The 15,000-nt window shown below is 48.4% G+C and overlaps 1 protein-coding gene across 1 annotated transcript in view; it reads left to right on the top strand.

The window, feature by feature from the left end:
• dab1a (DAB adaptor protein 1a) overlaps nt 1-15,000 on the top strand; it is a 55,041-nt gene that overhangs the window by 25,142 nt on the left and 14,899 nt on the right. Inside the window, exons 7-11 of the mRNA XM_030770724.1 lie at nt 245-307; nt 2,830-2,883; nt 8,025-8,087; nt 12,302-12,364; nt 12,858-12,954. Of these exons, the coding sequence (XP_030626584.1) occupies nt 245-307; nt 2,830-2,883; nt 8,025-8,087; nt 12,302-12,364; nt 12,858-12,954 (340 nt within the window). The remainder of the gene's footprint in view (nt 1-244; nt 308-2,829; nt 2,884-8,024; nt 8,088-12,301; nt 12,365-12,857; nt 12,955-15,000) is intronic.

Genomic DNA, 15,000 nt, shown 5'->3' on the forward strand with positions numbered 1-15,000 from the left:
TTCTCTCAGTGCATGCTCCTGAAGGTCGAAGCCGAAACTCCAATCAGTCTGGGGGACTGGCGCTATCCCACAAGGCCATGAGGTCGCTGCTCTGCCTTCGGCACTGTGCCCACTGTTGATTCTGTTTAATCGCTCACCTCTCTGCTTCCTATTCTCCCTCCTCTCTCTCCCTCTCTCTCTCTCTCTCTCTCTCTCTCTTTTCCCCCCTTTTCCCTTTTTTCTTCCTGTGCTGCCGATGTTGTAGTACATTGTGTTTGAGGCGGGACATGAACCCATCCGTGACCAATCAGAGGAGAGCATTTATCAGGTACTTGACTGAGTCCCTCTCTTTCATTTGTCCAAGGATTGGAGCACAAAACAAACAGACGAAAAATAGCAAAAACAATACCCAATCAAAACCACCATTCCTACACATAAAAATAAAGTCTTAATTGTTTTACATGAACATTAAAAAAAAAAAATTCATTACTTTTACAAAACACACTGCACTTACATCTGACAGCTGAAATACTCGCTGACAACCGTTTGACATTTCTCTGAGTCCTTGGGTGGGCACCCCAGGCCTGTTCTCTGCCTAAAGCAGATGATTAAAGTGGTGTGTGATGGAAGTGATGGAGACAGCTCCCTCGTGTCGTTGACAGAACACACACCTGTGAATTAGCGTGTCGTTGACAGAACACACACCTGTGAATTAGCGTGAACAGACGGCACCGCGTCTCAGTCTTATTGGCCGTGGAGCCCCTCTCAGACATTCTCGCTCCGCGGAGTTCCTCGCTCCCGGCCCGCGTGGCCATGACAACAGCAGGTGCGTTACCCTCAGATGCAGGTTTGTCTTGCCACCTGCGGCTGAGGCTGAAAGCACGACGCCACAGAAATCTGAATCGGGTCTCACGGCAACTGTCCACCCTGCCTGACGTCCTGCGGTGTCACCTGGAGACAGCGCAGCGTCAGTTAGTTTGACCCTTAACCTTAAATCTGTACCTGTGTAAATCATGCTAATTCACTCCTGTGTGTGATCCAGCACTGGGCAAATTTTGACGCAGCCCTCAGCCCTGTGCTTGCCACTCTGAGCAGACATGAGCTGCTCCAGGCTGATGGGGGAGAGACATTTGCCCGCTGTCTAAAAAATCATCCACACGAGTCTCCACACACTCAACGCTCTGAACACAAGTCTCCACACACTAACCGCTCTGAACACGAGTCTCCACACACTCAACACCCTGAACACGAGTCTCCACACAATCAACACTCTGAACACGAGTCTCCACACACTAAACACTCTGAACACGAGTCTCCACACACTCAACACTCTGAACACGAGTCTCCACACACTACACGCTCTGAACACGAGTCTCCACACACTCAACACTCTGAACACGAGTCTCCACACACTACACGCTCTGAACACGAGTCTCCACACACTAAACACTCTGAACACGAGACAAAGAAGCGTGTAAGCCAACTCGCATTGAATCTCTGCACACTTCACTTTGAGTGTTGGCAGACTGCACAATGTCAGGGAAGATTTGTGCAGAATACACCCACTGGGACAGTCGTGCTCCTACTTGCACTAACCCACTGACCGTGACTAAATCACACACCTACACATACACACATACATACATGCCTACACACCTACACACACACACACACACGTCACAATCACAAAATCACACGCACACACACACACACACACACATACACGCACATGCCTACACACCTACACACACACATACACGTCACAATCACTGAATCACACAGATGTACTTTCTCTGTGTATCCATATATATTGCCATCACATAACTGCACTAAACAAACAAATTAGTGAAAAAACATTTAGGAAGCTCCCTCTTTTTTGTATTTTTTTCTTTTTATCTCTAAACCTACGTTTGAACAGTAAAAAATGGCTTCATTTCGCGTCCTCTGACTGAAATGAAAAATAAATGAAGACAGACCGTCTGGAGAGTATGAGGATTGACATAAACTCAGTGACCCTCAGTAAGCTCCAGGGAGGCAGGAGAGCCTTGGCTGCTGCCTGATTTAGCCTCACCCTCACTGGGCTGACTGCGGAGGAGAGTGGGCTGACCTTCCTGGGTCTGGATGAGAATTTTTTTTTTTGACTGAAACAGCAGTCTGTCCTCCTCCACTTCACAGTCTTGAGATGAAAGAGCGCGAGTGATTAATCATCGGTGCTGTTGTTTGATCCCAGAGAAAAAGAGGTGGAGAAATCGTCTGAAATAAACACGCCAGGAGAACGTGGTGAGCGATAATCAGCCTGGCGGGCCGCCGGAAAATAAGGACAACGGCAAATTATACACAACTGCCCACATAAACCAGCCAATGAGGAGGAGGACATGGACTGGAATGGGCCGTCTGATTGGCTTTACTTAAGGTCACTGATGTGACGACGTGAAATGACCCTGCACAGGCAGTGAAGACAAAAACACGCAAACCACACACGCGTGAAAGAAACACCGTAAACCAGTGTGCGATATGGGAAGGGTTAAACACCTAGATCTACGTACGGTTTTTGACAAAGATACACATGGATTTTCTCTCACATACAGGCATGTGCGTACAACACACACACGCACATGCCCGCACACACACATACACACACATACATACAAAGTCAGGACATGACACAGTCATTCATTTCCTGAAAAAAGACGCTGCCATGAAAAAAATGTCTTTCTTCCTCTGTTCATTACTATCCCTACTCCTGATAAATGCTGAGTTGAAGATAAACGTTGAGTTGAGTTGAGAATAACTTCTTTTTGCTCGTGTGTTCATTCGGCGGGGCGGATTACCCTCCTCCCCCCCCCCCAGGTCCCCACCAGCCAACAAAAGGAGGGGGTGTATGACGTCCCAAAGCGACATCCTGTGAGTGGAACTGTGTGTCTGTTGGTGCACCCCCCATCAGCACTCTCAGCCAGCCAACCTCTCCTCTCTCTGTCCCTCCCTCTCCCAACCTCTCCTCTCTCACTCCCTCCCTCTCCCAACCTCCCCTCTCTCTCTAACTCCCTCTCCCAACCTCTCCTCTCTCTCTAACTCCCTCTCCCAACCTCTTCTCTCTCTCCCTCCCTCTCCCAACCTCTCCTCTCTCTCTAACTCCCTCTCCCAACCTCTCCTCTCTCTCTAACTCCCTCTCCCAATCTCTCCTCTCTCTCTAACTCCCTCTCCCAACCTCTCCTCTCTCTCTCCCTCCCTCTCCCAACCTCTCCTCTCTCTCTCCCTCCCTCCCTCTCCCAACCTCTCCTCTCTCTCTAACTCCCTCTCCCAACCTCTCCTCTCTCTCTCCTTCCCTCTCCCAACCTCTCCTCTCTCTCTCCCTCCCTCTCCCAACCTCTCCTCTCTCTGTCCCTCCCTCTCCCAACCTCTCCTCTCTCTCTACCTCCCTCTCCTCTCTCCTTCCCTCTCCCAACCTCTCCTCTCTCTCTCCCTCCCTCTCCCAACCTCTCCTCTCTCTCTAACTCCCTCTCCTCTCTCCTTCCCTCTCCCAACCTCTCCTCTCTCTGTCCCTCCCTCTCCCCTCTCTGTCCCTCCCCCTCCCAACCTCTCTTCTCTCTCTAACTCCCTCTCCCAACCTCTCCTCTCTCTGTCCCTCTCCCAACCTCTCCTCTCTCTGTCCCTCCCTCTCCCAACCTCTCCTCTCTCTCTACCTCCCTCTCCCAAACTCTCTCTTTCTGTCCCTCCCTCTCCCAAACTCTCCTCCCTGTATCTCCCTCTCCCAACTTCTATCTCTCTGTACCTCTCTCTCCCAACTTCTATCTCTCTGTACCTCTCTCTCCCAAACTCTCTCTCTCTGTATCTCTCTCTCCCAGACTCTCTCTCTCTGTATCTCTCTCTCCCAAACTCTCTCTCTCTGTATCTCTCTCTCCCCTGCCATCGCTGTGAGCTGGGCTGCATGTCTTGGCTGTCCCGTCCTGTTCTGTCCGCCATCCCTGCCCGACAGGAAACCGTTGTGTTTTATCAGGTGTCAGGGTTGAGAGGCCCTGAACAGTGGTCATGTGTTTAGGAGACCACTCCCCTCTGCCCTGACCGCAGCCAATCACTGCCTGTAGAACACAACTGTTCTCTGTGAGTGGATCTGATGTTCAGTCACTCATGGGTTCTTTTTGCTGTGAAGTGAACATGACCAAAACTCTGACTGAATCTTAAACGTTTTCCCACAGTCTTTGTCCTAGTGTCACAGCCTGTAGCCTGTTCATGACTGAATGTTCTGTGTGTGTGTGTGTATGCGTTTGGTTCTTCTGTCCTGTGTGTGTGTGTGTGTGTGTGTGTGTGTGTGTGTGTGTGTGTGTGTGTTTGGTTCTTCTGTTCTGTGTGTGTGTGTGTATATGCGTCAGAGGCTGATTTTCTTCTGTGTGTTCTGTGCCTGCTATGATGAGAGATTTGCTGAGGCTGTGTGTGTGTGTGTGTGTGTGTTCTCAGTGGCATTTTGATGGCTGAGCCTTTGAGCTTCTGCAGTACCAGTGTCTGTTTCTGAATGTTCCGGAAACGTGCATGCAGTAATCCTGGAGAATGCCTGTTCTCTGCTGATGACACCCGTCCATTTCTAAGAGGAGACAGCCAGCGTTGCAAAATAACTTTAAATCTTCTTCAAATATCTGAAACGTATCAGTGTCCTCACTCTCTGTAAGACAGCATCGCAGCAACATCCCGTCTCAAAATTAAACCAATCAGCTCGCGCAGTGCTGTTGAGACTTGTTTTTATTGGTTTAAAGAGAACCTGTCTCTGCTGTCTCTGTCTCAGAATGGTGGATGAGTTTTTACTGCCTGCTTGTGAAATGGCCATTGAGTTGTGTCTGATTCTCCTGTCAGCGCATCAGTCAGTCTGTCAGTCAGTCAGTCAGTCTGTCTGTTTGTTCCTGTTACTGCTGGTCTGTTTGCTCTGTCAACACCTTTTCAGCTGGTTGGCCTTGTACACACACTCTCCGTCTCCCTGTTCTCCTCACTTTTGTTTCTGACTCCGACTCTGACCGGAGAGATCATAAGCCGCGCCTTGACCTGCCCTGTCAATCAGAGTGGCTCAAAATAAAACCCTCAGAATCATCAGCTGAATTTTATCACACAAATTTTACAGACACTGTGGGAACACGCTGTTCTCCACACTGTAGGCGTGACCTGTTCCTCCCCTCACCCACAGAACATAACCACTCACCATGTCAAACACTTCAAGTGATTTTGATCAGAACTCTGAGCTAAGGACAGGGTTAGCCACCAACAGTGCCCAGCAAGTGAAAGCACATTTTTGGTTTTAGTTCACACCCGTGACGTTGGATCCAAGTTGTCAGTTGACAGTGGAGACACTCGGTAGTCAATGATTGGCTGGATGGATCCATGGGGGCGGGGCTTACGAGGCTCCAGGGTAGAACACACTGGACCGTAGAATTGGCTTAAGGTTCGAACTTCAGTGTTGAATCAACAGAGTGAATGACTGCCACTGTAATACGGATGAGTCCACTGACTCACAGTAATGAATCAGTCTGCCTGGTCCAGAAGGAAGCAAAAAAAAAAAAGCATGTGATTTAGTGAATCAGACTGAATGTCTGGAAGTTCTTCACAGATACATTACTCTATTTTAGTATTAAAGAGAAAAACATGAAATCACGAGATCGTTCCCTCTGTCTCTGTCTCTTTTTCTTTCTGTCTTTCTCTTTCTCTCTCTCTGTCTCCCTCTAGTCTGTGGATGTGTGTGTTTGTGTGTTTACATGCTCATTCTGGGCATTGGAGATTAGACAGACACTGTTAATTAAGTAGGCAGTGTTAATTGTATGCAGAGCACATGCATGTGGATAATTACGTCTCCCAGGACACGTTTAATTGATAGGTAGTCATGCTGATGAAGATAGAAGGCTGGGCAGTGGGACTGTAAGAAATGAAGGGAGATGGAGAGAGTGAGAGAGAGAGAGAGAGAGAGAGAGAGCTTTGAACAGGATTAGGCCACAGCACCACACTACAGGCCTCAGAGTACACGTGCACACGGATTACAGCGTGGGTCTGAGAAGATGCCTGACAGAGAGGCCTTTAAACACTCTGATTGCTTTCATTACTTGACACCTGGAGTGTGTCTAAGATCATCTGAGCTCTGAGAACCACACAAATGTTCCTTCACATTAAACTCGACACCTGCAGTGTGTCTAAGACCATCTGAGCTCTGAGAACCACACAAATGTTCCTTCACATTAAACTCGACACCTGCAGTGTGTCTAAGACCATCTGAGCTCTGAGAACCACACAAATGTTTCTTCACATTAAACTCGACGTGCACTCGTAGATTTTCCGTGACCATTTGCGTCGTCATGGTGATTGTGCAGAGCCTGTAAAAAGGTTCATAGCTGGCATGTGTGTGTGTGTGTAGTTCTGCTGTGGGCTTCAGTTAAGCAGAACACGCTCTACACACGCTGCACACACACACACACACACACACACACACACACACACACACACACACTGACTTTGAGAAGCGCAGGAAGGTCAGGGCCAGAGAGTCCTGCCGCTGAGCCCAGGCGGTGAGCACAAATCACTGAGATATGATTTGTTTTTCCTGCTGTTAGAAGTCAAGGTTGTCCGCTAATGGAGAACAGAGATGAGCTAGGAATGAACGGATGCTAGCCTGTCTAATGTTTATCTTCTTCTCATTCTCTCTCTCTTGCTCTCTCTCCCTTTCTCTCTCTCCCTCTCTCTCTCTCTCTCTCTCTCTTTCTCTCTCACTCTCTCTCTTTCTCTCTCTCTCTCTCTCTCTCTCTCTTTCTCTCTTTCTCTCTCTCTCTCTCTCTCTCTCTTTCTCTCTCTCTCTCTCTCTCTCTCTCTCTCTCTCTCTCTCTCTCTCTCTCTCTCTGCCTTTGTCCATTTTCTCTTAGCTTAGACACACATAAATGGCAGTGGGTGAATTCCATTGCTTTTCCATTAGACAGAGTTCTTATCTGCTTCAGAGGACATGTTTTAATTGCCTGCTCCTGTCCGTCACTCTGGGCCCGGGGCTAAACGCTAAGAGCTAACACTCACAGCAGTCCATGTTAACAGACCTGCGCTGAGCATGCGAACACCGCCATTCTGTCATCTGTGTGCAGTGCATGTTTCTTATCCTGTTTGTATGCATTCTCTTCCGCTCTTTCTCTCTCTCTCTCTCTCTCTCTCTCTCTCTCTCTCTCTCTCTCCCTTTTTCTGTGTGTGTGCACAGGCAAACGTGTGTGTGTGCGTGTGTGTGTGTGTGTGTATGTGTGCGTGTGTGTGCGTGTGTGTGTGTGTGTGTGTGTATGTTGTACCTGTCAGGTCTTTTAGTATGCGTGATGGGGATCTCTCTTTTCCTCTTTTCTCTCCTCATTTTTATATCCTCCTCTCTCCTGCCCCTGTCCACCCCCCCTCCCCTCCTCTCCTGTGTGTTTGTGTGTGTGCTGAGTTTGTAGTGGTGTGTGTGCTGGGTCTGTAGTGGTGTGTGTGCTGGGTTTGTAGCAGTGTGTGTGTGTGTGTGCGCTGTTTCAGACGGAGGCAGATGCTGTTCATGGTTTCCTGCGTGTTGCCTGCTCCCTTGGGAAGCCCATACCATCACATTATTTTTCCATTAAATCCTGGCACGCAGTTAAAATACAGGCTTTCTATTCACCTCCCTCTCCACCAATTACTGCGCCCGGGGGCCGGGGAGGGGGGGGGGGCGAGGGCGAGGGTGGGGGCGACATTCACCTCCCTGCGCAGTGAACAGCTGAGTCTGGGCCCACGGAGAAAAGAGAGGGATGGAGGGAGGAGGTAGATGCAGGGGCCATGAATGAGGTCTGTTTACTGAGGTAGAGGAGGCTGAACCTGTGCTTAGTTTGACCTTTCCCTGGACAGGTAAAAACGTTTCCATCTCCCCTGGGTCTGTCCTGTCTCTCCCTACCACACACACACCTTCACACACCTCACCCCACATCCACCCTCTCTCTCTCCCTCTCTCCCTCTCCCTCTCTCTCTCTAAGTGTGCATGTCTGTGTCACAATGTTCCTCCATCTCATCCTCCATCTAACACCATCTTATTCTTTCAGAATGGTCAGAAAGACCAGTTCACTCTGCTGGATCTTGATGCTGACTTATTGCTGGTCACTAAGGTAAGACAGACAGAGCCCCCAAACTCCCCCTACACTTCCCTGTGACCCTGCAGGTACCAAACAATAACAACAACAACAATGATAATAATAATAATAATAATAATAATAATAATAATAATAATAATAATAATAGAAACTTGCTTCCTTTTGTTTGCTTGTTTGTTTGTTTTGTTTTGTTTTGGATAGCTTTTAACCCGTTGGTTTTTCAAAAACACAACTTCTTTATGCGCTAACAACTACAAGCTCTTACAAGAGAGCGCCAGTGAACTCAGAAGGGTTGGGCTTTGAGTGAAGTCTCTGTAAAGCCTGTTTGTGACAGACCTTAGTCAGTGTGTTGGAGGTACAGCTTGTCTCTCAGACATGCGGGACCAGTCCTCTCCTGAGTCTCCTTCTCCCCAACTCTCTCTGTCACCTGCCCTGGCGCCCGCGTCCGCAGAATGACCCCAAAGTGCTGTGTTTGTTCTGTGTGACCTCCTCCTGTCTGTCCTTGTTTCGCTGACCCTTCCTGTTTCGCTGACCCTTCATAGTTAAATCAGGGCTTCGCTGGGTCACTTTGTCTCCATGGCAACCTGCTGATTCACAGGAGAGAGAAAATAACAGCCCCGTGGCTCTCTCCACATGCTCCGCTCTCTACTGCCTTCAGAGTGGTCTCAAAGGTCAAATCCACATCACAGAGAGGGAGAGAGAGTGTGTATATGTGTGTGTGTGTGTGTGCGTGTGTGCATGCATGTGCGTGCGCTTGCGTGTTCGTGTGCGTGCGTGCGTGCGTGTGTGTTTGTGTGTGTGCTTGTGTGCATGCATGTGTGTGTGTGAGTGTGTGTGTGTGTGTGTGTGTGTCTCCCTGTCCCTTCACAGCAGCAGGGGTCAGTGTATATCACCATTTCAGTGCTCCAGCGTTGCAGCCCTGAGAGAATGAAAGAGAAAAAAACACTATCGCAGAAATGAAAGAGAAAAAAAAAACACTGTCAGGGAAATGAAAGGCGGTGTGCGTGGGGAAAACGTGAAAAATTAGAACCTTTCAAGCCAAGTGGATACGGAGACTATTAAAAAAAATCCTTTATTTGTGCTGGAGAGACAGTCGTTTCTGCTCTGCGTTACAGCCTCTGTCAGTAATGGTAAAATGCTTTTCCACTCATCCAGACGTGCTCTCCCCTCTCCTGCTCTGTCCATTCAGTCATAATGACACGCCTCACACACGGCCCACACCATTCAGCGCAAATCAGACACAACACGCAGGATATTCCCGGGAAAGTCAATCATTCTCTTTGGAGAAAACATGGACTGTAATTGAGTTTTATGGAAATCTCCGACTGTGTATTTAAAAGCTTGAAAGGTTTCACGGCTGAACGTAGTGGGTTGGATCAGCTTTACTGATGAGCCTGGAGCCCTCTCTCACTCAGACAGACAAACGTCAACTCCTTACCTGTAGCTTTTACACCACACTTTACCTCAAACCAGGGTTATTAACACTACTCATAAAACACACCAGAGTTATTAACACTACACATAAAACACACCAGAGTTATTAACACTACACATAAAACACACCAGAGTTATTAACACTACACATAAAACACACCAGGGTTATTAACACTACACATAAAACACACCAGTTATTAACACTACACATAAAACACACCAGAGTTATTAACACTACACACCAGAGTTATTAACATTACACATAAAACACACCAGGGTTATTAACACTACACATAAAACACACCAGTTATTAACACTACACATAACACACACCAGGGTTATTAACACTACACATAAAACACACCAGAGTTATTAACACTACACATAAAACACACCAGTTATTAACACCACACATAAAACACACCAGAGTTATTAACACTACACATAAAACACACCAGAGTTATTAACACTGCACATAAAACATACCAGAGTTATTAACACTACACATAAAACACACCAGAGTTATTAACACTACACATAAAACACACCAGAGTTATTAACACTAAACATAAAACACACCAGAGTTATTAACACTACACACCAGAGTTTTTAACACTACACATAAAACACACCAGAGTTATTAACACTACACACCAGAGTTATTAACACTGCACATAAAACACACCAGAGTTATTAACACTACACATAAACTCATCTGTCTTCATAAACATGTAGATAATGTTTCCATCATTCTTCCCTGGGGACTGACGCTTTTACATACAAGGGCAATATCAGGCATTTCTTCACTGTCAGTTTCAAATGACCCCTCACATCTCGGTTGCTGAATGAACAAAGCCTTAAACATTAGCACTGTGCAGACATCAATCCCTGTTTTGTCTCTATAAGAGTGAACATGTTGGTCGTTGCAATGATAAAGGTGTGGCTCCATTCCCTGCCCTGTCAAAGACTGTAGCTGTGTTTTCAGAGTCAGTCCAACTGTTCGTTCAGGTCACATTTCTGTCCTGGCCACAGTCCCCCTGATTGAGCCTGCCCACTCATAGCCAAGCCCTGCCCACTGATAGCCAAGCCCTGCCCACTGATAGCCAAGCCCTGCCCACTGATAGCCAAGCCCTGCCCACTGATACCCAAGCCCTGCCCACTGATAGCCAAGCCCTGCCCACTGATAGCCAAGCCCTGCCCACTGATAGCTAAGCCCTGCCCACTAACAGCCAAGCCCTGCCCACTGATAGCTAAGCCCTGCCCACTAATAGCCAAGCCCTGCCCACTGATAGCCAAGCCCTTCCCACTAATAGCCAAGCCCTGCCCACTGATAGCCAAGCCCTGCCCACTGATAGCCAAGCCCTGCCCACTAATAGCCAAGCCCTGCCCACTGATAGCCAAGCCCTGCCCACTGATAGCCAAGCCCTGCCCACTGATAGCTAAGCCCTTCCCACTGATAGCCAAGCCCTGCCCACTGATAGCCAAGCCCTGCCCACTGATATCTAAGCCCTGCCCACTAATAGCCAAGCCCTGCCCACTGATAGCTAAGCCCTGCCCACTAACAGCCAAGCCCTGCCCACTGATAGCTAAGCCCTGCCCACTAATAGCCAAGCCCTGCCCACTGATAGCCAAGCCCTGCCCACTAATAGCCAAGCCCTGCCCACTGATAGCCAAGCCCTGCCCACTAATAGCCAAGCCCTGCCCACTGATAGCCAAGCCCTGCCCACTGATAGCCAAGCCCTGCCCACTGATAGCTAAGCCCTGCCCACTAATAGCTAAGCCCTGCCCACTGATACCCAAGCCCTGCCCACTGATAGCTAAGCCCTGCCCACTAATAGCCAAGCCCTGCCCATTGATAGCCAAGCCCTGCCCACTGATAGCTAAGCCCTGCCCACTAATAGCCAAGCCCTGCCCACTGATAGCCAAGCCCTGCCCAGTAATAGCCAAGTCCTGCCCATTGATAGCCAAGCCCTGCCCACTGATAGCCAAGCCCTGCCCACTAATAGCCAAGTCCTGCCCACTGATAGCCAAGCCCTGCCCACTAATAGCCAAGCCCTGCACATTGATAGCCAAGCCCTGCCCACTAATAGCCAAGCCCTTCCCATTGTTAGGCAAGCCCTGCCCACTGATAGCTAAGCCCTGCCCACTAATAGCCAAGTCCTGCCCATTGATAGCCAAGCCCTGCACATTGATAGCCAAGCCCTGCCCACTAATAGCTAAGCCCTGCCCACTGATAGCCAAGCCCTGCCCACTAATAGCCAAGCCCTGCCCACTGATAGCCAAGCCCTGCCCACTAATACCCAAGCCCTGCCCATTGATAGCCAAGCCCTGCCCATTAATGGCCAAGCCCTGCCCATTGATAGCTAAGCCCTGCCCATTGATAGCTAAGCCCTGCCCATTGATAGCTAAGCCCTGCCCACTGATAGCTAAGCCCTGGCACTGCTGGCAGATGCGTGTTAGTGTTTTGAGTGTCATATGGGCATCATAACTGGGAGAAATACTGAATGGAAATGATTATGCTGGAATATGACTTTGAACTCTGCTCTGCCTGAAGAGTGTGACTTTCCTGTGTGTGTTGTTACGGTAACGTATGTCACCCTCACCAGTCAACCAATCATAAACACTCCATGCTCTCCTGTCCCTCATTCACCCGTCACTGCTGCAGGTCAGCCACGCCCGTTTCCTGCCCACGCAGGTAGGAGCCCTGTCTGAGTCAGAGCATGGGTTTGTGTGGGTGGTGCAGTGTTGCCATGGTGACTGATGTGTGCTGTCAAATGTGCTTCTCTGATTTGCAGAACATCAACCAGTTAGAGCTTTTTGGAGACATGTCCACCCCTCCAGATATTACCTCTCCCTCGGTGGGTACACACACACACACACACACACACACACACACTTATACACATACATAAATGAGGTCTCAGACGCACACCTATACACACAACCACACACTTACTCACACGTACACAGGCTCACAGACATTCACATGCTGTATTTTACACTATGTAGACTAGGCTATGCACTAAATGAAATGAAAGGTGGCAGTCCTGCCTGTTGGTTGAGCTGTCTGTAGACAGTATAAGTGGGAGATCAGTTTTAGCAGAAATGTCTGTGTTCATCTGTGTGATGTCAGCCTGGGCTTTCTGCTCTCTCCCCTGACTGGATAATTAAACTATAGATACTGAATAGATCATTAAACTGTAGATACTTATAGATAATTAAAATGTAGATACTTATAGATAATTGAAATGTAGATACTTCTAGATAATTAGACCAATGTGTTGGATGAACTGATGTGACAGCTGTCAGTCTTCCCCCCCCCCCCCCCCCCCCCCCCCCCACCCCCCGCAGACCCCGGCCTCCCCCGCCAACAGTCTGGATCCCACGCTGGCCCATCAGACCCCGTCTGATCTGTTCTCCCCTTTCAGCCCCGCCTCTGTTCCCTCAGGTACGGACACAGTGTGTGTGTGTGGTGTGTGCGTGTGGTGTGCGTGTGTGTGTATGTCTGTGTATGTGTGTGGTGTGTGTGTGTGTGTTTGGTGTGGTGTGTGTGTGGTGTGTGTGTGTGTTTGTATGTCTGTGTGTGTGTGTGGTGTGTGTGTTACCACATGAGAGCCTGGATGACAGTCATAAAACATGCTCATGGCAGATTGAAAAGGAGACTATATAGGAGATATATGTCTCTGCAGAGGGTTTTCAGTGTGCGTGTGTGTGTGTGTGTGCATGTGTGTGTGTGTGTGTGTGTGTGTGTTAGGACATGCATGGAAATATACTTAAACGGATGTGTCCTCTCAAAAAACAAAGATAAGGACACAGAGGTTCCCTCCCAGAGCTTCTCACTCATTCTTAAGATTGGCCTTTCAACTGTTTCCTAATTGACTGTAAATAGTGAAAATATGTCTCTTAGACCAGTTCAAACTGCTGGTTTAAACATAGACCAGTTCAGACTGCTGGTTTTAACACAGACCAGTCCAGACTGTTGGTTTTAACACAGACCAGTTCAGACTGCAGGTTTTAAGACAGACCAGTTCAGACTGCTGGTCTTAAGACAGACCAGTTCAGACTGCTGGGTTTAAGACAGACCAGTTCAGACTGCTGGTCTTAAGACAGACCAGTTCAAAGTGCTGGTTTTAACACAGACCAGTTCAAAGTGCTGGTTTTAACACAGACCAGTTCAGACTGCTGGTCTTAAGACAGACCAGTTCAGACTGCTGGTCTTAAGACAGACCAGTTCAGACTGCTGGGTTTAAGACAGACCAGTTCAGACTGCTGGTCTTAAGACAGACCAGTTCAGACTCCTGGTCTTAAGACAGACCAGTTCAAAGTGCTGGTTTTAACACAGACCAGTTCAGACTGCTGGTCTTAAGACAGACCAGTTCAAAGTGCTGGTTTTAACACAGACCAGTTCAGACTGCGGGTTTTAACACAGAAACGCTGCGCCTTTGAAGCTCTGCCTTCTTTTGACGGAGTTGTGAATAATTTGATCCTCTTAACTGACGGCAGAACATTTCATAACCAGGATTAAATTTGCACAGTCTTCCTGTTTATTGTTCAGGGATATCTGTTGTGGAATGAGGTGAATGAATTAAATAAACAGCATTAATTGAATTTCCTCTCTTACCTCACTGATGCAAAATACCTTCCCTGTCTCTGATGTCACTACATTCACGCGGCCAATAGAAGGAAGTGATGGTGTTTCCCAGGCAACCGCTTGTCGTTCTTTTCTCTCCACTTCCTGTCCAAAATGGAGTAGAAACCAAAGGTTCATTTGTAATCAGTGAATGGGAGATATGCGCTTGTTTCTGAAGGTCCACTGGTTAGTGCGGGATAGATTAGATCCCACCCCCCACCCCCCCCGGCGTTCACTGGGACAGCCGCCGTTTAGGATTCAAACCCCCAACTCACCACCTTCAGAATCGCTCAGTCAGGGCCGGAGAAAAACCGTTTAATGAACTGTGTAATTAATTGTTTAATTACGTTACATCTTTAATGAATAAATAGCAAAGCCTTTATAAAAGAAACGATAACGATCCGGTGACGAGGTTAGCAGACTTATCGTGAAAGCGGCTCTCCGCGGCCCGTGGCAGCGCGTCGGATTCCGGCCGCGGTCTGTGTCGTTGGGATGAGATATGATTGAGGCAGTAAAATCCAGAGTGGAGGAGCTCGTGGCGGTGAAAGGGGGGGTGTGTGGAGAACTAAGCACTCCTGATATGACTCAGTCAGGGCTTTAATGAGCTGCTTTAAGGACTGGGCTGTTCAGTGAGTCTGCCTGCATTGTGTGGCGTAATTACACTGGTTCATCTGAAGAACGATGACTATCTCTCTCTGCAGAGAAGTAGGTCACACCACACCGATCCAGCCTGCTCCGTCCTCACCTCCAGAGCCCTCACGCGCGCACACACACACACACACACACACACTGCTCTATTCCTCACACACACACACACACACACACTGCTCTATTCCTCACACACACACGCACACACACAGACAC

Source organism: Chanos chanos, chromosome 4 (genome assembly GCF_902362185.1).
Source record: "Chanos chanos chromosome 4, fChaCha1.1, whole genome shotgun sequence".
NCBI lineage: Eukaryota > Metazoa > Chordata > Actinopteri > Gonorynchiformes > Chanidae > Chanos > Chanos chanos.